Raw genomic sequence first — 25,309 nt, 5'->3', positions numbered from 1 at the left:
CTGCAGTGGAATAACTGAGAAAGATTTGGAGGGACAGGAGGATTACCAAGAAGACTAAAGACAGATTGATGATTGATGATCGTAAAATCGATGCATTAGAGATGTGGTGCTGGAGACGCCTCCTAAAGATCCCGTTGAGGGCATTTCGCACCAATGTATCCATCCTCAAAGAGCTTCGTCTTAAAGACAGACTATCGTCAATTGTGCAACTAAGAATACTGAAGTTGTTTGGTCACGTCTCTAGAAATGAGAACTCAATGGAGAGATTGGTAGTTCAGGGCCAGGTGGAAGGCAAGAGAGCACGCGGTCGATCGCCAACCCGCTGGATCACAAAGGCTACTGAGTCCACCATAGTCCAGTGTACTCGCAACGCCTCTAACCGTCAGAAATGGAAGCACATCGCCAGGAGATCTACCCTCAGAAAGGATATTGACCCACCGAACACCCCACCATGTACCTCGTCAGCGCAACCACGACCACTTTGACAAGAGTGTCCAACTAAGAAGAAGAAGCAGACGATTAGCATATCTTCTCTGGGCGATGTTTTTCTCGAAGAACGTTTTCAATAGTTCCGTGTCTTCTATAATAATCTTAAAAACTTTTCTTACAGATCATCTCTAATGGTCATCTATTCTCCTGTATGTACACATTTGATCGAAATGCAAATTAACAGTTATTTGTCTAGTTGAATCGTCAAAACTTTTATTTTTGCCCATTTTTAACAAAACTTATTGTACACAAAATCCCAATTAGATGTGCAATTGCCGCCAAATTGATAGAAAACGCGAAGAAAGAAGTTTGTTTTTATAATTTCATAAATGGACTGAACCATGGATATTTTTCTAAATTGTTACTATTTACCCCTCCAAGCGGTTAGTTACATAAAACACACCTATGAAAGTTTAAACTCTTTTTGTGATTAGAAGTGACATATACTTTGGCTTTTTATATATTTCAATAGTATTTTAATTGGGTGGCTATATTCTTGCATAATTATTAATAATTAGATTTACGTATTTTTCACGAAATTTGCACGTTGGTTTTATACTTCCACCTTCATATGAAGTGTATCTAATTATATGTCCATCATTGTATACATATATATATATATAGAAGAAGAAGATAGATTCAGAGCAAGCTAGTTGAACTTACAACTGGCCACCAAATACTTATTTCTTAGATATTGTTGTGTAGCAACAACAGCTGTCAAAACTGTCATTGACAATATTGCCCCTTCTGTTTTATGTTGATATTGTTGAATATGTAATTATTTGCTGTTATTATTGCTGTGAAGGAAGTACTTCTTTAAGGATATAATATATAGGGATAAGACAAATATGTCGTCAACCTCTACTGTAGCCACACAGTTAGAACTAATACCAGCGCTATTCAAGAATGTTTCAGAGTCTTCATCGTCAGATCCTCCAATGGAAGAATGGTCATCTTTGGCTGTATTGGTGCAAAATCAAAGTCAAAAATTCGAGCAAAAAGAGTTGTCTCAGTCTGAGAGTGAAAATATATTATGTGCTCAATATGTATCAATGTCAGCTAGTTCCATTCTTCTTCATCCCTACTATTCATACCCTTGTATTGAAGATCCGGGTATTGTAGCAGCCTTGTTGAAACCAGGTGAATGTGAGTCATAGTTAGACCACAAAGTTATTAAAAATATCTAAATATCGACTTATATGGTTGTTTCCTCATAACTTTCTAGGTAAACCGAAAGATTAGCAAATTAACTATAATCGGCCGAATATTTTTTATGCTAGCCGGATATTTGGGTCACCTACCATAACGTCGTTATGGTCAAGTAATTGTCGTTGTCTACGTAATATGATGATCAATGGAACTCCTTAACGACTTGCAGTAAGGGTGCGATCTGTGGCATAATTTCTGTCTGTTATCAAATTGCAATGCGCTTACGTTCATTGCTGCATTGTATAACATAGTAGATCTACACATATTTAGAAAAAGTATTAGTTAGTGTACTTCAGATTCAAATAAAATTAAAAATAAATAAACAAAAAAAAACAACCGACTTCAAAAACACTATTCCAAAACAATAGATATAATATGCACTAAAAAGTATAAAAATAATTTTAATTTTTATACAAACCAATTAACTAATCTAACTCTAGTAACGATAATTATTTTCGTTTATGGAGTCGATGTCAGTCAATATAGGTTTGTAACTACATACATAGTTATAGGTGAGATGTGCTTGAGTCGCACGCGTGACGTGAGGAGGCGAGAGGCCAGAGCGGGGCTGCGGCCGGCGGGAGGACACCAATTCCAAAAATAACAATAATCGTTACTAGAATTAGATTAGATTTTTATACTTTTTAGTGCATATTGTATTTATATATGTTTTTAGATACTTCCATCAACATCAGAAGGCATAAGTCAGTCTGCAATAATGTGTACCACCAAATGATATCTAGAATGACTCGGCTAACGAGATAACTGACTTAATATGAGACGTTCACTCGACGATCATACCCCGGATAGTCCTTACCGCGACCGTTCTCAAAGGCGAAGCATAGAACCTCGATCAATATATCAAGCGGTTTAAGTTTTTGTAATATGTTGGCATTTACGTACAATAAGCATCAATCACGCTAATAGTTGTCTGTTTTCATTCAGTTGTGTTGTGACCGCACTTTGAATACAATGCCACGCAATGACAAAGTTTTCAAGGAAAAATTGTCCAAATAACAGCATGTCCCAACTAAAAAAGTACGGCGTGTCGTATTTCAGGTAAGTGCCCTTTTAATTTAACAAAATAATGTAACTAACTTGACGTTTTTATTCATTTTGCTAAATAATTATATTTCGATTGCTAAAACAAAACGCACCGCCGACGAAATGTGAAAGTCGCACCACAATTAAGGTGCTTTTTATGACTTTGAGCATTGTTTTAATGTTATCTGTTTACGTAATATACAACGCCGCTCGGACATACTTGATGACCTCTTATATTAGTAGGCGATTGTGAGTGTAGTTGTATATTGTACGTCAATAATTATAAGTAAACACTGTGTTTTAGAGACAACAAGATACTATCCTCCTGACGGACAAGAGTATTACCTGGCCGTGTGCGAGGCGATGGACATATGTCCTGTGCGGAGTTTCTACCGGGGTTTGCTGCAGCTATCTATTGACTTGAAAGTTGGTTCTGTTTTACTTTTAATGCCATTTGTCTTGGTCGGAGACTTAATACACTTGTTTCTAGTTCGAAACAAGAATGTTTAGAAATAAAAGGTGGGTGCCACATTTGTATTGCAATACTAGCGGCCGCCGGTGACTTTTCTTGCGTAAATTTTGACGTATTATTTTAACATGCATAAGTAAATTGTTTGAGAACAAATTGGAATGATACAGACTGTAAATGTTTACAGCAAGCTTTCCATAGTAATGAAAATCCGCTTAGTCGTTTCTGAGATTAGCGTGCACAAAGAAATAGACAAATATATCTCTATCATAACCAATTGTAACGCCACTCCCGAACGCATCGCAATGAAAAATGCGTGATCGAGTGTATTTTGTCTCTTTTATGTATTGATGTGTACATGTACTACATATTATAACCTTAACACATGGTCGGATTTGTTTCGTCCGGACCATCGGACTGTCCGTTGGGCGCCTCGCACCAATTGGTCCGGCATCGTATTTGGTACGGTCTCCGGTATTAATAATAATTAATTATTGATTGTTAGTAACTCGAGTTGTGGCCTGGTGTCGTCAACTCATGCTAAGAGTTTATATATTTGCCAGTGTCTCTGCTTTACACAAGTTTATTTTTTGTGATTCTTCAAAATCATAAAAAAATAAACCTGGCGCAGTTTGACACCGTTCATCCCGTTAATTTGGTTGGTTTGGTCTATAAAAGTTAGTGAATGACGTGAGAACGTGATTTTTGTAAATCCTACTGAACTGTTTTTTATCTTTATTATTCAAAATTATATTTTATGCGTCAAAGTTACTTTTCTTGTTTTTTGTTCAAGTGTAATATTTCGTGTTGTTCACAGTACTACGGAGTGAACCCAGGGGGTGTTAGGGCGATGTGTTTGGCCTTACATTTGAATAACATCGTAGTTCGTCTAGACCTGTCCTCTAACTTCTTAAATAAAGATGCCTGTTACCATCTTGGCCAAATGCTTGCAGACAATTACACAATGCAGGAGTTAGTGCTGTCTGGATGCAGGTTGGTATCTTAACCAGATGGTCCTCTCGTTTATTCATCATCATTTATTGAGAGACAGAAACCTTACAGTCTTTATTTTATGATAGTAGGGGACGAGACGAGCAGGGCGTTCAGCTGATGGTAATTGATATGCCCTGCCCATTATAATGCAGTCCCGCTTAAAAAACCCAACTGAGCGGCACTAAAATTGCGCTCGTCACCATGTCATGTCTCAACATAAGATGTTAAGTCTCACTTGCCCAGTAATTTCACTAGCTACGGCCCCCTTTAGACAAAAACACTACTAATGCTTACACATTACTGCTTCACGGCAGTAAACCGCTTCAGTTCAAGATTTATGGATGGCTTCAATGTTCTTCATGGAAAAGGAGGACAAACGACCATACCGGTCACCTGATGCTAAGTGATCACCGCCGGCCACATTCTCCTGTTGCAAGAGGCATCATAGCAGCGTGCCCGCCTTTAAGGAAGGTGAATGCGCTTTTTTCGAAGGTACCCATGTAATAGAATATTATGTTATATATTCTGTTCTGGAACAAACTTATAATACTGTATTATACTTTTTTGAAGAATCCGTGTCCATTAGATTTGATACTTAATACAGTCTAATATGAAAATTGAGGCATTTTTACTTTTAGGATTGGAAGTGAAGGATTAAGATTATTATTAGGGAAGACAGTGAAGCGAAGTTTGGAAGAGCTAGATCTGTCAAGGAACAATATTGGGGACAGTGGGTTTCCATATCTTGCGGATACATTAATGAGAGGAGTGGTGATTAAAAGGTATTTGATAAAGATGTTTCAGAGTTAAAGTTTTATCAGGCAATCCTTTACAGTTTCCAATTGTTATCTATTATAAGTATTGCGTTGGCCGTGACGAATCTATCCGGCCTAAAAGTTACGTGACGACGTCAACAGGTCTTATCTGCCGCATTATGCATTACATATGCGAAGCATACAAGATTTTATGACGATACCTCACTCGAACGGTTAGCTCAGTCGACATAGCACTGGCACGGAGCGCGAGAGGTCGTGGGTTCGAGTCCCGCATCGTTCATAAAATTTTGTTTTCAAATTTTATCCTAAGCACCATTCATTTAATTTGTTCATTAAATTAATTTTCATAATTAACAATCAATTATAAAAATTATTTCAATGAAATTTAAGTAAAAAAAAATTAACGAAAAACAACCGACTTCGAAAATACTATTCCAAACAATAGATATAATATGCACTAAGAAGTATAAAAGTAAATGCGTATTTTGATATAAGCTAATTAATTAATCTAATTAAAGTTGTGGAATCGGTGTCCTTCCACCGCAACCCGCTCTCGCCTCCTCACGACTCTAGCACATCTCACCTATAACTATGTATGTACTAACAAACCTATCTTGCATGACACCGAGTCCAAAAATTACAATAATCGTAACTAGAATAAGATTAATTTATTAGATTGTATAAAAATACGCAATTATTTTTATACTTTTTAGTGCACATTATATCTATTGTTTTGGAATAGTGTCACTACTACTACTACTAGTTAGGCTTACAGTGCCTACCGCGCTGGAAAACCAATGCACGCCCCTGGCGCTGATACAGAGGTGCATCAGAGATATCATCACTAATTTTAGTTCTTTGTGTGCGATTTTGTAGACAAACTTAAAAAAGTTCCCCTTATACCTATATTTTCAAGTTTTTTCAAGAGGATGGGGACTGAGATGGTGTCAAATACCTTTTTTAAATCGAGGAAAATACAAAGGGCTTTATTTCTAGTAGTTAAGTCTTGTATAGCGTCTTCAGTGCTAACACCTTTACGGAAGCCATATTGAGATGGTGAGAGTATGTTATACGTCTCTAAATATTTTAGTAAACGTTTGTTAATAATTTTCTCTAGTATTTTAGATATAGTTGAAAGAACAGAAATTGTGAATTGGCGGCATATCTAAAACTCTTGTTACACGTGAAAATGAACCTAACGCGAGAAAATTTTCGGTCAATGATTTATTATGACTTTCGTTGTGGCCTTACTCGACAACAAAGCTATGATAGGCTGCGCTGAAGCCCCATCACGTGCCACTATTTACAATTGGTTTAACGAGTTTAAGCTTGGACGTAGCAATCTCAATGATGATCCGCGTGAGGGACGTCCTTTAACAGACGCATATTTTATTACGCATACCAACATGTAGGTATGCATGAGCATTCAACACCTCCCCCTCCCGTCGTTATCGCGAAGGGTAGCCCTTTCCTTTTGTTTGGACGCAAAAAAAAATGGTGTGACTTATAATTGGTAAGGTTATTTTATTTATATAAGATTGATATGCAAAAAGCGTAAAGTAATTTAATAAAAACGAATATTCTTTCATTAAATATGGTACAATTATTGGCAAGTCCCCAGACAAGACCTGCTTGTCAGAATTGGACAGATGAAAGGACACGGTCTGAAATGAAAATAATAGAGTCGCTCTTTTTAGCCGACTTCAAAAGAGGAGGAGGTTCTCAATTCGTCGGTTTGTTACCTCAGATCTTTCGACTGGGTGAACCGATTTTTATAATTCGTGCTATCTGTGGCAGAATTTCTAACAGGCTGTAATAATATTACAATGTGTTTACGTTTATTGCTGCATTGCAAAATTTAGTAGATCTACACAAATTTGTTAAAGTTTGTGTATTTATCTTATCTTTCCTGAAAAAAAAAACAACTGACTTCAAAAACACTATTCCAAAATAATAGATATAATATACACTAAAAAGTATTTAAATAATTGCGTATTTATATACAATCTAATTGATAAATCTCATTCTAGTAACGATCATTGTTTTTTTTTGGAGTCGGTGTATGTAATCAATACTTATTTACATCGCAAATATGTAAAAGCTAATATTTGTCAGCTTTCCCTTACATGAGATAATGAAAGAGAATTGGCGCCAGTTGATAGCAAGAGAAATATGTGATGAAATTTACAAACAAATAAGCATATTTATGTTTCAAAACTAAAGTATTTAAGTTTTTGGATTTAACCACATTTAAAATTGGACAAAACCATACAAATATATGTTGATGTCCGCTTACACTACAGAGACCAAAAAGACACCCTGGAATAGAATAGATATCTAAGTCTTAAAGACAAAATTTGTTTAATTCAAGGATCCTAACATTTAAATAACCAGCCTAACTAATTATTTTATGTGAATAAAAATATTATATTTGAGCATTAGTTTCTCTCATTAAAGGTTACCTTAACTTATTAATTCCAAATCCCTTTTGAACGTAAAGAAGTAACAACTATAAACACCAGCCAATAAATAAACATACAAATTTTCCCCTTTATAATATGAAAGTGGTATTGATTAAAAACGCAAAAAAACCTCCGACTAAATAGTTGATCGGAAAATAGAGACAGACTGACGAACGTAAAACTTATAGCAACCCTCTTTTTCGTCTGGGTTTAAAAAAAACCTAACTGCTACTCCACTGATGTCTCTGTCCAAATCAGGTTCTAAATTCAAAATACGTAGCTGGAACTGAGATAGTGTTTACATTGCTACCTATTGACCAATAATATTTTAAAAAACTGGAGTAAACGCAGAAATGTATAGACATACCAGTCGAAGGTCCATAATAATGATGTCATTCGCGCCATGTGCCGTATTTCGCCTATGATTTTGTATGACGTAGATAGATGAATAGAACATCATTGATCTTTGGAAGATACTGCTCAGTCGTTCTCACAGATGTATGGGCTACTAAGTATCAAAAATTTTGTTTTGGAAGGATTAAGAACTAAAGAATTACGATCTGACTAAGTAGTAATACGAGTCAGGTCAGATTTCAGAAGATTAACTACAAGTGAAGCATTCTTGGGATTGAATGATATATATAATTGGGTATCGTCAGCGTACATTAATACCTTTTATATTACAGGCTATATCTGCACTGTACCAGTTAAAAAGCAGAGGTCCCAGGATTGATCCCTGGGGTATACCTTTAGCAATAGGTGGACGTCTAGATAATTTATTACTACCATCATCATTAGTAATAGTAACCGTTTGTGTTCTTTTATTTAAATAGCTACTGAACCATATTACAGTCTCCGGGCTCAAACTGTAATACGTCAACTTAGAAAGAAACAATGAAATATCAACATTGTCGAATGCCCGGGAATAATCAAGGAGTACTAGCACTAATTACACCATAATAAGCTTCGACTGCCATATCTACATTTCTGCGTTTCCTTTAGTTGTTAAAAAGTATTTGTCTTAATAGGCAGCAATATAAACATTTTTTCAGTTTAAGCTGTGTATGTTGAATTTAGACCCGATTTGGACAATGACATAAGTAGAGTAGCAGTTGGGTATTCATTTAAACCTTGAAGAAAACGAAACTATAAGAAATTTACCTCCTAGTTCGATAATGTAAACGTAAGGGAGGCGATTGTAATTTTGAATATTATTATTGTCTTCATTTAGGAAATATAACATTCTTTTTTAGGTTTGGATTTTCCAAGGCTTTTTTATTAAATTGATCTTTATTTATGAAATTCATTGACGTTCTATACATATAGACAATTCACGTCATACAAAAATAAAGCCGAAATATGGCACATGCCACAAATGACACCATAAAAATCTTCAACTGCCATAATATGTACACGTTTCTGCGTTTACTCCAGTTGCTTAAAATATTATTGGTCAATAGGCAGCAATGTAAACACTTTTTCAGTTTAAGCTGCGTATTTTGAATTTAGATCTCGATTTGGACATTGACATCAGTGGAGTAGCAGTTAGGTATTTATTTTAAGCTCAGACAAAAAAGAGAGTTGTTATAAGTTTTACGTTTGTCGGTCTGTCCCTATTATCTGATCAACATCTGTTCAGTCGGAGGTTTTTTACGTTTTTTATCAAAAATTACACTCACATTATATATGCGAAAGTTTGTATGACAATTATTTATTGGTTTCTGCGTGTATTTGTTACCCCTTATCGCTCTGAATGTATTTAAATTCAAATTCAAAAACACTTTATTCATGTAGGTCACGGAAATGACACTTATGAATGTCAAAAAAAAAATATTGTTTCTTATTGAATTTACCGCTACTTCGTAAAAGGTTGAGCTAATGAGAAGAAGTAGAAAGAAACTCATTGCCACTCTTTTAAGTCAAGATTTACATTTTGATTGCTTTACAAATAATTTCAATTACAATATATGCAAAGTGACGCAACAAAAATACTCAAATGTCAAAAACTGAAAGGCTTACACGCGTAAGTCAAAAAAGAAAAAAAAGAAAATTAATACTTATAAACACAAGAGTTATTGAGTATAGTAGGAGCATCTATCCACACATACCGTAAATAAATAAAGGCAATATGTGAGCATTTCATTAAATAAAATATATAATAACTTTAACTTTAAAGGAAATACTAATAATAAAAAAATTCGATCTAATAAGTTAGTTATAATGAGAGAGACAAACACTCATACAGAATATTTTTTTTATATGTTAAATTTTGTCTTTGAGACATCTTTTCTACGTGTGCTCATCTTTTCGTTAACGTATTATTTTAGCACTTTTTTATAGCATAGTTAGACTTTGTGATTGACACATAGTTGACACACGACTAAGGAGAGAAGTGTGCTGTCTTTAAGCACACTTTCAGCGTTCCGTTATCATGATGTATGTATGAATAATATGCCCATATGTATAGAATGTCATTGGATATGAAATTAAAAATGACTCGTTTTTTAGGTTGAATCTGAGCCACAACGAGCTGGGACCGCGTGCTGCAACTCTGTTTGCCGAAGTACTGGAGTTCAAGAACGCACACACTCATCTCAACCTGTCATGGAACAATTTCTGTGATAGCAAAGGTCACTAATTTTATTTACGACAGTTGTTTACATGTTTTTTTTAGAGGAAACTTTATTACGCGCTTTTAGCACTTTATTTAGTGGTGGTACATACAATATATAGCGTGGAGTTACAATGGCGACATTAAATAAATACAATGGTTGAATTAGTAAAACGTAATCATAAAAATACTCAAAAATAAAATACATAATTCACCTAAATAAATAAGTTTTCCATAATATCATTTCGAGACAACCTGTAAGACATCTATCTAGTAGCCGCGCGCTATCTATCGTAGGCACCGACACCTACTTCGTGCCGTCTTATGCGACCACTGATTAAATTTTTGTTTCCTGAACAATGACGTTTTTATACGTACAGACAAAACACGTCATACAAATTGGTCAATAGGTGCTACTTTGGCTTTGTGATTGACACACGACTCAGGAGAAAAGTGTGCTTACTTACCGGATGTGTTAATAACGTCGTTCCCGGACTCCTCCTACTAGTGCGCGGTACACCGTGTGGTTTTAGTCGGTCCGATTCCGACACACCGCCCCCCCGGGTGAACCGGGTAACGGCCCGTGGAGATTTCCACACGATAATAAAAAAGGTTAGTGTGCCCGTGTGTTCATTTAACGTCGCTATTATAGCACCACGCTGTATATATAATAATGAATATAGGACGAAAACATTTTGTTATATTTCGTATCAAGTAGATCCTGTAGATGAAGCCACAATCTGAGAGTTGAACAAAGCATACAAGATTTTATGACGATACGTCACTCGAACGGTTGGCTCACTTGGCAGAGCACTGGCAAGAACGCCAGAGGTCGTGGGTTCGAGTCCTGCATCGTTCATTAAATTTTGTTTTTCAAATTTTATTTGTGTATTAATCCTAGAAGTGAGGGTTATCACTTTAAAAACATAACAAATTGTATAAAAAAATATGACAATCCAATCGTGCTTAATGTACGTAATGTAAGCCTGAGCACGCCTACTTAATGTAGGCGTGCTCAGGCTTCAGCTCTCTCTGTTTCTTGAATTAAGTTAACTTGGTGACAGAAATAGAAACGTAAGAATAAGACAGTTATACGCAAATACGCATAAACAAATGTTCGACGAAAATGCCCAGAAAAGTTCTAACTCGTTCATCAACATTCATAAAAATGCATGTTTGAAATTGAAAAATAAAACTATATGAGTGAACAGAGACAGCAAACTAGGATGTTTTAAAAACACAATCTAAGTCCTTGACACACATTGCAATAAAACGTAAATTAAAACTCTAAAAGTGCTCGTCTCTGGTTCGCAGTTCCCGACTCTGTAGTTCGTAGCCGGCACTAGACTCTGAGCAAACATTTAATAACTCCTACAGTGCTCCTGTGGTATATCTACTCATACACTTGTGCGGAAAATAAAGCCCCGTGAACGTTTTCGTTAAATATTTATGTGATAGTCCGAGAGATGGCAATCAAAAATAATTCTCCAATATTCTCACCAACCGAAATATTACTCGAATAAGAGAATAAAAACATAGAAGTAGAAACAAAGTAATCTTCCATACGTATACGATTCGAACAACAGGATCATCCTATAATTCTATCAAATTTGGTTCTAGAATATTAAAGCACTTTATTTTTTTCTGTAAGGCTGACTGATACAAGTTTCGTATATTTTTTTATATAAAAGGGGGCAAACGGGCAAAAGTCTCACGTGATTGGGAGTTGTGAGCGTGGGCAGTTACATGGACATCCGCAGCACCAGGGGTGAGAGATGCGCTGCCGGCCTTTAAGGTGCTCTATTCTTTAAAGTTCCTCAGTCATATCGGTTCGGGAAAACAGCAGCCGGCAATTGATTCCACAAAATGGCGGTGCGAGCCAAGGAAACCTGTGAAAAACGTGCGGTTGTGGAATGATAGACGTCAACGTGATGCGAGTGGAACTTAGCATTTTGAAGTAATGTCTGATGATGGGATTCTGATGCTGGTATCAACTCAATCAACTCCTCTCAGCATCTCCTGTCATAAATATGTTAGTAGATGCAGAGAGAAATCACATATCTACGCAATCGTCGATAATTCGACCCGCTCTTCGTTGTTTGCGGTCAAATAGAAAAAGCTGGTACTTGGGAGCGCCCGCCCAGAGATGAAAACAGTATTTATGTAGTTGCAGGCGGTGGCTTGTAGTGAAGTACTGTCTCGCCTTACTGAGTGAACGAAGCTGTGTAGAATCGAATCGAATTAGTGGAGTGATCTCAAATCAAGGGGATACGACAAAGGGAGATTTAGCGGTGAACGCACAAACTTGATCGTACATCATATACATTTCAAGAAAAGTAAATTTTAAACCTAAATGGACAATTTTTTTTTAAACATTTTCACACAGTAACTAACCATTTAATGCAACCTGGATTATTATGGCCGTATAAATTAATTTCATGCTATCAACCTAACTCAGATCATCTATACATCTAGATAGACTATGACAGCTGTGTAAACGTCGAAAAAATTCGAGTTTAGAGTTAACTTCTATTTTGAGCAATGCACAAAGTGCCATTCAAATCGTGAGTGTAAGATGTAGCTTGTCACGCATACTAAAGTATCAAACCTGGCCTGAAGAGACTCTATCTAGACGTATAAATTATTATCTAAGAAACTTTACATGTAAACTTGTGATAAGCATTCGCTAGCTCTGAGACTATAATGGAGCGGTGAGCGGATGAGATAGATAAGCGAAGCAATTGCCGACTATCATCTGTAACTTAGGTGTACTTAAGGTACACAACTAAAATAGAAAGGCTCAAACTAACAGCCCAACTAAATCTGTGAGTTAAAACTTTGAATAGAATCATATTATACGATGCTATTGCGATTTTATCCCCACTAATAAGTTACTACAATGTTATATTCAGAGCTAATTACAAATTGTACTGCTATTACACCTATTTCTACTGCAAAAAGGCTGTGCCCTTGAACTGTTTTTGTTCTTTCGTCTCTGTTTGTGTATAAATAATTGGTACTGGTGTACAAGTACAACTGGTACAGGCACTAGAATTTTTAAGATTTTGGGTGACGGTCTCATAGCTATGTAATTGGAGCCATGTTGTATAGACGACGGAACCATAAAGGACCTATACGCTGAGTTTATGTACCTATGTTTATCATTCACCAATTATGTTACGTATGTAATTTTATTAACACAATAGAGATAACCTTATAGTCCAGTGGTCGGCAAGTAGTATTAGGTGGGGCCCAGACACTGTGGGAAAATATTAACGAGGTCCAGAAAAAAACATTTGATAATAATTAAGTGCTGTCTATCTATTTTATGGTTTCAAATGAAATGAATTATAAAACACAAGACCTAAAATTAATATGAGAAACTGAAACGACGGTCTTGAGTCAGTTTTTTATAGTTTAGTTCTTGAGAAGAACAACAAATTCATAGTGTGTATTGTAGGTGAGGATATAGGTGAGGATATAGGTGAGTCCGTTAATATGAAACGATATTTGATAGTAATAAAGATATTTCACATACGTTTGTCGAGCCAGACGTGGTGACTAAATTAATTACTATTTTTGCAATTTAATTTTATTCTTTATCATATTTGGCTTCAAAATATTATTTCAAGAAATGAAGATACTTTATACCTTCTTCGTATTAATTTGTACCTGGTGAACAATAAATACATTACAATATTTGGCAGTCTGTCTGTTGCCGACCCTGGAATATTACAAATCTGTTTCTTGAAAATGACTATAACGATTTTGATGACATTAACAATGCGGGGTTTATTGGGGAGAAACACCGATCTAAGCATCTTTAGGAAAACGTGGGTTCCAGAGACAGCTGTCTTTTGCCAAGTATCCACCTCCAGTTATCTCTATATTTCTTCTCATGAACAATCTTTTTTTCTTTATGTAGCAGCCGCTTTCCATGCACTTATCAAAGCAGTGTCAGCCAGGTCCTAATAATAGCCTGGATGGCGTTATGAAACGATAAGAGTTGTAAAAGATTGACGCGGGCAGTGAAGCCCGAGTATATTTCGCAATCTGCAGCTTTATAACATATAAATCTTGTCAAATCTCTCTAGACTACGTTTTCAAGAAACTTTATTCCACGGTATCTAAATAGATTCATAATTCCCTTCTGTAGAACTGCTTCTTAAGTAGAAATTGTTACAGCATGTCATGACAGATTTACCTTTCAAGGTTTTTAAAAGAAGACTGCATCATAAATAAATAAAATAAATGATAATAATATATTATGTTAAATTTTAAATTATGTATTAAATTCTTTACATCTTATATTATAATATTTTTAAATTTTATTTTTAGCCGACTTCAAAAAAGGAGGAGGTTCTCAATTCGTCGGTGTTTTTTTTCATGTTTGTTACCTCAAAACTGTCGACTGGGTGAACCGATTTTGTTATTTTTTTTATTTGAAAGCTGGTGCTTCCCGTGTGGTCCCATTGTAATTTGGCCCAGATCTGACAGTGGCATTCACCAGAAAACCATAAAAGTGTTAAATTTGCTATACATACGTATAGCAAAGTAAATGATAAATTTACGAATAACTCAATACCACGCCAACCGATTTCGATGATTTTAGGATGATTTGAGGATAAACTTCAAAGATAGTTTGGTGAGAGTTTGGTTAGGTTCTGATTACGGAATCCATGGCAAAGTAACGGAACTCTTCAATTAAGCGCTTACGTTCATTGCTGCATTGAAAAATTTAGTATATCTACACATATTTAGACAAATTCTTAGTTAGTGTACTTCAAATTCATAACAAAAAAACAACTGACTTCAAAAACACAATTTCAAAACAATACTTATATAATATAATATGCACTAAAAAGTATTAAAATAATTGCGTATTTTTATACAATCTAATTAATAAATCTAATTCTAGTTAAGATTATTGTAATTTTTGGGTCGGCAACCTATCTAAAATAGGCTTGTAACTACATACATAGTTATAGATGAGATGTGCTTGAGTCATGAGGAGGCGAGAGCGGGTCGCGGCGGAAGGACACCGATTCCAAAAATAACAGTAATCGTAACTAGAATTAGATTTATTAATTAGATTGCATAAAAATACGCAATTATTATTAATATTAATAATAGCATTCTGAAATCTGACATGTTTCAGTACAGTGTGTTGGAACGTTGAGCAATATTCAATGTAACTCTACGAAATTAAAATCATAATAATAAAATTAATCAGCGAAATTTTACAAAAAAAAAAAGGAAGTAACGATCACGTAGACAACTCTATAACATAATATTTTGCATGTCAATTAACAAAACATATTGGAATATTAATAATATTATGTTAAAATCTTAAGTACAATGTTTCTTGCAAATAAAATAATTTAATTTCAATGACATTTACAAACTAACATAATGGAATGATCTTCCTTGTTATTGATTGTTAAACATTTCGCATCTACGCTATTCTAAAGGCCAACAACGCTCCTGTGAATCCTCTGGTGTTGCAGTAGAATACAAGATGTGGTGATTACTTAACTTCAGGTGACCTGTCTGCTCGTTTGTCTTCCTCTACCATAAAAAAAGACTGTAGGATTAAACGCAATCTCTGATCGACTTGAGTGTTGGCATATCGTTTCTCAGCATCTTTAAATGGAATTAACAAATATTTTTATATGAAATCTCTCGGTTTCGTTATTTTTTAGGTGTTAGCGATTTGGTGTCAAGACTTGGCAGTAGTGCCCAATTGGAGGAGTTGAATCTGTCGTGGTGCAGCTTGACAATTAGCACACCTTTGAGGAGGCTGCTTTCAGTACCAACACTGACCATGCTTGATCTGAGCAATAACAGGTATGTTGAGGCTGATGGCTCATAACCCATAGACACTTGATGACGAGGAGACTTTCAGATGCCACATTATCTAAGGGGTATATTACATCGGGACACCACGGTGGCGCAACCAGACGCCGCTACCAACAAAATGTATCCCTACAGCTCTATAGAGTTACTCACCTGGTGTCCGTTTGGTTGCAGAATCATTTTGGTGGCGCAACCCACCACTTTTACTTGTTTCTCTAAAACTTTCTTTTCCTACTTACAAATAGCAGTAGTGCTATCTCTTCGAGGTCTATTTTGATACTGTCTTAGTGTGATGTATTGGCTCTGGTGTCTAGTTTGGTAGCTTACGGACACCACCGCGTCGGTGGCGCGACTGGTTGCGCCGCTAAGTTGTCCCGGCGAACTATAGTTCTTAAGTAAATTGACAGTAGGCAGCAGCTGTAATTTACCATATGTTAGATTATTACCTGATGAAATGCGCTATGTTGTGACCAATGAGCATTCAGTACCTCGCGCCCGCTCTCCTCAGCTGATTGATGAATAGTTTGCATTACGATTATACACATTAAAAGGTCCATGGGGCTAAGTTACCACATATTCCAACTAGATGGCGCTAAATAATTATTTATCTGTTGATTTTAATCGGGACCCACATTATGTCAGACTCTGAAATCCATTACTGTCTACAAATCTCCCCTATTAATTGAAAGCTCAATAGATTTTCCAACGAAACGGGCGGGCCAACGTGGCTGATTCACCCGTTTATACAGAACTAACATGGAATTGTTTTAAATTGGGTTTAATTTTTTTTCTTCATTTCTTGATTAAAGACAACATTTTGAGCGGCCGCGGCATCGTAACTGCGCTCGTCACTTTGAGACGTGAGATGTTAATGTCAGTAGTTCAGTAGTTTCATTGGATAGGACGTTGCACGTCAGATCTTCACGGCAGAACAAGCCGGTGCTGTGGTATCCAGAACTACTGCTAGAACAACATCATTGCAAAGAAGTCTCGCGCTGGTGATCAATGACGTTCGATACACATATATTTCGAAGTCTGATAGCGGAACGGCAAAAGTGTGCTTAAAGACAATGAAAGTCTGAATCAAACCTGAAGTGAACAAATGACTTACATTGCTTCTTATTGACCGAGAATATTTCAATCAAGTGGAGTAAATGCGGTAATGTTCAGATACTGCAGTCGAATCTTATTATGGTGTAATAAGTGGCATGTTCCATATTTGTCTATATGTATAGAGCGTCATTTGTCATTGGATAAAATAGTTAATTAAATTAATGACCACAGTTCACACACAGTCAATTTGTTCACAGGCTTGTGCTGCAGTCAGCAATCTCGATAGCGGCAGGTCTTAACCGGGCGAAACAGCTGAACACCTTGAATATATCTTCGAATCCGATCCCACCTGAAGGCGCCATGAGACTTCTGAATACGTTGAAACGGAGGGATGTAAAACTAAAGAATCTGATGATGGAGAATATCGTAGTGAATAAGAATTTTGTTAAGGTATTACATTATTTGAACACGAGTCATATTTGTATTGTATGCAGCACCTTACAAACTAATATGTCATGTATATTACAACCATTGTAGAATACTCTATATTTTGATTGTAAAGAGTGGCCGTTGGGTTTCTTGTATGTTCTTCTCACGAGCTCTACTATTCCCGAACATATGGTAGATTCAGTAATTTAAAAGAAATATTTATAGTGACGATTCAAAAGCGCTTAGTTTAAGCCCAATTGAAAAAAGTTTATTTGACTTTGACTTTAGTCTCAACACTAATTAATATTCAAAGTGTCACGTATATATATTTTGTTTTAGTGGCTTATCTATACTAATATTATAAAGCTGCAGTGTTTGTTTGTTTGTTTGTTTGTTTGTTTGTTTGTTTGTTTGTTTGTTTGTTTGAACGCGCTAATCTCTGGTACTACTGGTCCGATTTGAATGATTCTTTCAGTGTTGGGTAGTCCATTTATCGAGGAAGGCTATAGGCTATGTTTTTTTTTCAAAATTAGGGATCCGTAATAAAATTGCTATTTTGTAACACAAGGTGTAAAATCGAAAACCTATTTTTGCGTGCGCTGCAAAAACTATTGACAATAGAACAAAATGATGTACAATATATATATAGGCAATATTTTATTACTTATAAAGCTATCGCGTGAATTATACTTTATATGGCAAAACAGCGTTTGCCGGGTCAGCTAGTTAAATATAATCCTACGAATTAGTTATATAAAAAAAACATAGAAGTAAGCGTTATTTTTTTTAATCGTATTGATATATAAAATGATGTAAATCTTTAGTGTAAATTATCATTAATAGCATTCTGAATAAATGATAAAGATGTTTAATTATGGTTCACAGCATTGTGACGAGATGTTGAAGTTAAGTTATCGTAAGGATACCATCATAAAATATGGCGAGGTGTTACGTAACTACACGTTACAAGTTACCGACATGAAGTACATCATTATGAAGAGGCTTGACTATCTCACCTCGAGGCAAAGCAGAAAGCATACAGTGGATATAGCGTGAGTATATATTTAGTTCTACGAAACAGGAGGACAGTCGAGCTTACAAACAGGTAACGTAAGGCTCACACTCTGTTTCACACCAGACATATGACAAGAGCATTGCTGACCTTATAACGGAGGCGAGGATTGACCCGGAGCCACCGTGGGAGTGGACGCTTTCGTAAATATCTTATAACAATTTGAAACAAGCATTCAGAACAATTCGTTATTTTTTAATATGACAACCCTGACTTCTGGGATTAATAACACACATTAAATCTAATAAAAAATTATCAACGATGCGGGACTCAAACCCGCGACCTCTCGCATTCCGTGCGAGCGCTCTTCCACTGAGCCAACCGTTCGAGTGACGTTAAGTTCATAAATATATTATGTATATGTTCAACTCTCAGGTTGTGGCTTCATCTGCAGGATCTACTTTACAGTTGATAACCTGCTCAACCCTAATATATTTTGTATATTAGGAAATTGACTTGAGATGCCGGTCGTGCTAATCTAAACAAGCATTCAGGAGTTACAAAATATTTTGATAGTAAAGAGTTACGACATATGATATAAAAAAGTAGTATATTAAGGAAAAAGAAATAATGATTCTTACGTAGTTTTCTTATTTGGAAACAAGTACAGAATAGATGTAGTGAGATAAGGACACAAGAATGTCTTCTTAAACAGTTTCACTGTACCTCTAATATTGAAATTACTAGCAAACAACCAGCAAACAATATTGAAGAACTTAATATTATACAAAATATCAAATAAATATGTTTATGATAAGATTTGTTTAATTCTGAATTTGTAAGTTTTGGAGGAACATGGCAACATCATATTTACATCATTAAATCTTGAGTTTTGGAGAGCGGCGCTGTATTCTGTACAGTGGCCTACGAAAACTAGTGTATTTGTGATAATGTTTGAGGTATGAAATAACTCTATGAAGCGTGTAGCACGGGCTGGTATATAAAAATCTAATAATTTAAGTAGTTCCGAGGATATAATTTCACTCAAACATATTTTTCTCAGCTGATGTGATTATTGACACTATTGCCAGAAACATTCTAGGTATATACAAATACTTTTATAAGGTTACTTAAATAAAAATACGTATTCATTTTGATGTCAACCTTTTTCGTTGTGGCATTTCATAATACATGTTAGTGGACCTCGACTCTTATTATCGTATGGTAGCGCTGGAACCCACAAGAACCCACAATACTTTAGTAGAACAGCTTCAAACTCAGGTCTGTTCCTGCAGTTGAGCTTGAAACTGTCACAGATTCAGTTGGATTTATACTTGGAATGGATAACATTTACTATAACTTAAATCAGTGTTTCTAAATTACACTTTAGGAATTTAGTCTTGGAGTGATCAGTAAATATATCATCAGGCGACCAGACGTGGGAAAGGCTTCCACGCTCATGTTGTTTACATATATTGTGTACGCACGAACCATTCTACTTGTAGATAACACTTGTTTATCTTTTTTACAAGAATAAAATAGGTTGTATATAAGACAAGAGGAAATACATCTGCTAAACTTATATATACTTAGGTAGTAATAATGTAATCTGAAAATATTACTTAATTTTAATTTTATTTAAATATTTTACTTGTAATAAACGATGTATCTGTATAAGTAATTCTAAAGATTAGCCGAAACAATCAAATAAACATAAAATTATAACAGCATAAATTAAATTTGTTGCCAAAATTTATGAACGATGCGGGACTCGAACCCGCGACTCGGGTTTCATCCCAGCGTTCTTCCGACTGAGCCAGCCGCTCGACTGACAACTGTTCGTAAAAGTACAAATTTTGTTTACAAATTAATTTAATTAATCCGAAAGTAAGGAATGTCACTTTTAAAACAATAAATTGTTTTTCTAGCATAATATATATCACAGTATCTATTTAATTGATTCATGTTGACAATGGTACATATACCCCATATTTGTACTACAATCAGACACATCATTTTATATACACGTTTTATTAATGGCGTCAAAATAGCCGACGCTGATGAATGATGAGAATGATAAATTTGTCAACAGGCTGTATTTCTTGGAGCTGCAAAAGAGTTCAGAATTTATACAACCCAGACAGTTTATGAAAGACATGAGGATCGCTGGTATCCTGATAGAAGAGGAGCTTGCAAATGGAATGGCTGACTTATTTCCAGGACCTCTGCTGGATAAGGGTGGAAAAACTATTGACATTATTAGTTAGTATATTATGGTATTCAGGCGCATCTTACTAGATTGACCCCACCACTAAGTTAGAACTTATTATATCAAATGTCACAAAGAGTATCATCATTGCTGAATTAGTTTAGTTTAGATTTTACAACTTGGTCCCAGAAAATATCTTAACAAAACAAAATTTTTAAGAATTGTTGAAAAACTTTTATCTTATTTACTATAACATAAATTGCTCTCTTAATACCACACCTTGGATCTTTAATTTTTCTTTGTAATTTACGAACGAAAATATAGGACTTATTAAATTTCTCCATTATACATTTTTTGATTTTGGTTATTATCGAATTTGGTGTATCTGGTAGGTAACAAGGACCGTCTTCTGACGATGTGAGTTTTAAACGCCAAATAGTAACAATAGCCAGTCTATTCTTACAACAAAGTATCACATTAGTATTAAATTCACCAAGTGGTAAATAATTATCTGAAAAGTAGAAATGGTCATTAAATATGTACAGGACTTGAAAACTTTTTCATTATACATACCTTTATTATTAAACACAAAAAGTACAAAGTAAATTCAATCTAGTTTTGGAATTTGGTAGTTTAAAAAGTACCTAATGTTTTATTTTGGGATACAGTATCCACGGACCCTTAACCACGGTCCGGTAACCAGAAACGGTTACATAGATCCATTAATGAAAAGTATTTTAATTTCATCTTAAGGTGTTATTGACAAAAAAATACACAAAGTTTTATTCAAACATCAGGTGTCATAAAATGCTTTTAATCAAATATTAATCTGACATCATAATTATATTTTTTTAATTTTATAAATATTTTCCCATATAGTCTTGACGTCATTTGGTCATCGTAAACAAATTAACTGTTATAATAAGGTAAAGTTAAAGGATAAAAGCAACTTCAGTTTGTAAGTAGACGTTTATTATTTAAAAGTAAGGTTAAAATATAATGTTATGAAATTGATAATAAAATTTATTTATTAATTCTCGAACTGTAACTAACTTTGTCCGTTTGCTTATTGCCTAAGTAATCTGAATTATATATCAATATTTCATTCTCATAGTGAGGTACACTACAACAACAAGTCTGAAATTCAGTAAGTTTGAGATAAATATGAGAACGTGTTCTATAAACGATGACCACAGAGAAACAAGTCTAAGAATAAGTGAATGCAGTTTCGTTGTTACTTCCAATATAATATTATCTTCATAAATCTAGTATATTTTCATTACATACAGTGACAACTCAATTGTTTTTAACCGACTTCAAAAAAGGAGGAGTTTCTCAATTCGTCGGTATGTTTTTTATGTTTGTTACCTCAAAACTTTCGACGGGGTGAACCGATTTTGATAATTTTTCTTTTTTTTATTTGAAAGCTGGTGCTTCCCGTGTGGTCCCATCGTAATTTGGTCCAGATCTGAAAATGGCATCCATGAGAAAACCATAAAAGTCTTAAATGTGCTATACGTATATCGACGACAAATTGACTAATAACTCAATATTGCGCCAACCAATTTCGATGATTCTTTTTTTATTGGAAAATATATACTTCAAAGGTAGTTTGGTGAGAGTTTGGTTGGATTCTAATTATGGAATCCATGATAATGTAACGGAACTCTTCAATTCTTAGGAGCAAATTGACGATACTCGGCTGATACTTTTTTTTGCTATTAGGATATTTAAGTCGTCTACCGTAACGTAGTTATGGTCAAGTAATTGTCGTAGTCGAATATAAAGATCGACGATATCAATATAACTCCTTAATGACTTACAGTAAGGGTGCGATCTGTGGCAGAATTTCTGTCTGGATTCAAATTGCAAAGCGCAAAATTTAGTATATCTACACATATTTAGTTGGTGTACTTCAAATTCACTATAAATCAAATAATAAAAAAAAACAACCGACTTCAAAAACACTATTCCAAAACAATAGATATGCACTAAAAAGTATAAAAATAATTGCGTATTTTTATACAATCTAATTAATTAATCTAAATCTAGTTATGATTATTGTAATTTTTGGAGTCGGTGTCATCCAAGATAGGTTTGTAACTACATACATAGTGAGATAGGTGCGATGTGCTTGAGTCGTGACGAGGCGAGAGCGGGTCGCGCCGGAAGGACACCGAATACAAAAATAACAATAATCGTTACTAGAATTAGATTTATAAATTAGATTGTATAAAAATACGCAATTATTTTTATACTTTTTAGTGCATATTATATCTATTGTTTTGGAATAGTGTATTTGTAGTCGGTTGTTTTTTTATTTAAATTTTTTTTATTTGAATTTTGTTTGAGAATCTTTTTCTGAATTGTTACTCTTTGAAACTGAAGTATCAATATACTTATAGAAAATTGGGGGATATTTTCTTCTTGCATCCGCACTCCTTAAGATGTTGATTGAACCTTCGATGTCACCCAGAGGATGATGATCTCGGGAAGAGTTATCCCAAGGTTGGGCTTCTGTCACTTGTCTGAATGGAGCCACCTCTGCCAAGTAATTATCATGTGGCGCCTTGGTGTTTTGCCTTCTTACTGATGGGTACTATCCAGACTATTAGTTCAGGTCCAATAGCTATCATCTCCAAGCCCCTTCTGCAAGTCAGCCTGGTTGGCTATCCGAAAGGATCCGCATGGTATGATCTATTTAGCTTTTGTGTCAAAGAAGCAGTGAACGCTGTTATGATGCCCACGTATTTCGTCTTGGAAGACAGTATTATGAGCTCCTAGTAATGTGGCTATGTTTATGTTTGGATCTTTCGAGAATGCTCAGTATCGTGTAATAGATCTTTTCTCTGTTCATTAAAAGGGACTTATACCTCATTATATAAAATTTAGTCGATCATACGTACATACACTTCAGCTCTAGTTTAAGTGTATATGATATTATATTACATTATTTTACTTCAGAAATAGTGGATATGATCACGAGGTTGTGGCCGTGGAAGAAGCTCCCACCGACACCACCTGAAGTTATACCCGAGCCAGACATAACAGCAAAACAAAAAGAAAAACCAAAAAAGGGAAAATAATAAGTAGCATAGGTACCTAAATTATTATGAATAGCAAACTTTTATATTAATATTTGAATAACATTACTCTTAGTGTTATCGAACTCTTGAGTAATCACTATCATTGAATAAGATCATTCAGACATCTGCGGCCTCTCATAATATTGAGAAAAAATTGTTGACGCTATATACTCGTATACATAAATGTAGTACCTATATAGTATAATGACTCTATTAACTACAGCATACAAATACTGTCTAATATTTTATATAGAGTTTATACTTTGAAATGTAATTATTTGTATAATTGGCGTTTTTCTGGTGAGAATGTGTAAGCGTTTCGGTTTGAAGGGCTCACAAAGTTTATGAGATTAGAGGGCTGATGAGACTTTTAACATCTTCTGTCTCATGATGACGAGCGCAATTACAATTCCACTCACTCAATTCACTCGAGAATCTTAAGCGGCATTACATTGTAATGGAGGAGGTGTACTCCTCGTGCCTTTTCGCATGTATACAGTCTCGGCCCGGTCGCCGTGCTGTGTTAAGTAGAAATGTATGAGGAACATGAGCTTTCACATGTCACTGCCATTGTGCCGTGACCCGTGATTATCCGCTATAAGCACGAGTTTGACGGCAACCGTCCCTGTACTAATGTATTGAGTTGTATAGCCTCATTCACATGAACACGGGCGCAGAACGGCAGCGGCGGGCGCGGGGTAGTATTCGACCGCTTGATTATACTAGTTAAAGTGTGGCGCTATGGAACAAGACAATCACGGCCTATAAATAATTGACAAAACAAGCGAAAACACCGAAAGAACAATGAAAGGTGTGAAAGAGCATGGCATGGACCCGTCCCACACTACAGTAATAGAACAGTACTTTAACTTGCCACCGACTGCCAACCTACTGTCCGAGTTATATAAGCTGCGTGGCGCCGGCAATCTCTTTATATGTACCAACCCTAGCGCTCCGCTCAGGTATTTTCAAAGAAATCGCTGAGGGTTCTGTTACGCAACTGTTGTATTACTTGTCATGTGGCCGTACCATTTAGAGGGCAACCGTATGCATGGGAAAAGGAACTTACCATCAGATGGGCGGTAGGCTCTAGTGTCTTCACTTTTTCCCATAAAAATTCAAAGCCCCTTCAGCGAATTCTAACGATATGTCGATAAATAAGTTGCGATCAAAATAGTTAATTTATTTTTGTGTTACTCCATTGAGAATTACGATTTTTTATTACCAACACGATGCAGGTAGTTGTTGTTTAGCTTTGAAATACCATTTTATTGATTAGTTTATTTGATAGATTACAATTATAAAACATTGATAACTTTATTACTTTAGGAGATACTGTGTTATATTTTTAAAGGTATTGTGTATATATTTTATTGAAATAAAAATTTAATAAAATATATTAATTGTAATAAAATTTATGATTGTGTACTTATTTAGAAAATAATTCTTACCAATAAGTCTAAATGTAGAATGTCACTAAGTGGACGACTGGCGTGCAAGGCAGACGTGATGCAAAACTTAGCTTAAACTAAATTATTACAGTTAATTGATTTTGATCTTTGTTTTGAGTGCAATAGTTGAGTGCAATAATCTAGTTTTGCGGAAGTGGAT

General features: G+C 35.1%; 1 protein-coding gene across 2 annotated transcripts; it reads left to right on the top strand.

Moving 5' to 3' along the window:
* The first annotated feature begins 1,328 nt into the window (after nucleotides 1-1,328).
* Nucleotides 1,329-25,020, top strand: LOC126974541 (leucine-rich repeat-containing protein 74A-like). 2 transcript variants are annotated; one of them, XM_050822102.1, is made up of 10 exons: nucleotides 1,329-1,629; nucleotides 3,047-3,168; nucleotides 4,029-4,204; nucleotides 4,843-4,986; nucleotides 9,951-10,072; nucleotides 15,756-15,900; nucleotides 17,220-17,412; nucleotides 18,277-18,443; nucleotides 20,496-20,665; nucleotides 23,577-25,020. In XM_050822102.1, the coding sequence occupies exons 1-10, from the start codon at nucleotides 1,338-1,340 to the stop codon at nucleotides 23,696-23,698; spliced, it is 1,653 nt and encodes a 550-aa protein (XP_050678059.1). In that variant the 5' UTR covers nucleotides 1,329-1,337; the 3' UTR covers nucleotides 23,699-25,020. The 2 variants fall into 2 exon arrangements, with proteins under 2 accessions (XP_050678059.1, XP_050678112.1); XM_050822155.1 differs by lacking the exons at nucleotides 17,220-17,412; nucleotides 18,277-18,443.
* The last annotated feature ends 289 nt before the right edge of the window (nucleotides 25,021-25,309 follow it).

The sequence above is a fragment of the Leptidea sinapis genome, chromosome 1 (genome assembly GCF_905404315.1).
Source record: "Leptidea sinapis chromosome 1, ilLepSina1.1, whole genome shotgun sequence".
Classification (NCBI taxonomy): Eukaryota; Metazoa; Arthropoda; class Insecta; order Lepidoptera; family Pieridae; genus Leptidea; species Leptidea sinapis.
Note: the sequence above shows the minus strand (reverse complement) of the source record. Positions and strands in the feature narration are given on the sequence as shown.

Excerpts from the sequence above, each read along its gene's own strand:
- LOC126974541 (XM_050822102.1), top strand. The coding sequence starts at position 1,338 with ATGTCGTCAACCTCTACTGTAGCCACACAGTTAGAACTAATACCAGCG. Across the intron at positions 17,413-18,276 it reads TGAATAAGAATTTTGTTAAG|CATTGTGACGAGATGTTGAA; the intron begins GTATTACATTAT and ends TATGGTTCACAG. Across the intron at positions 18,444-20,495 it reads AAGCATACAGTGGATATAGC|GCTGTATTTCTTGGAGCTGC; the intron begins GTGAGTATATAT and ends ATTTGTCAACAG.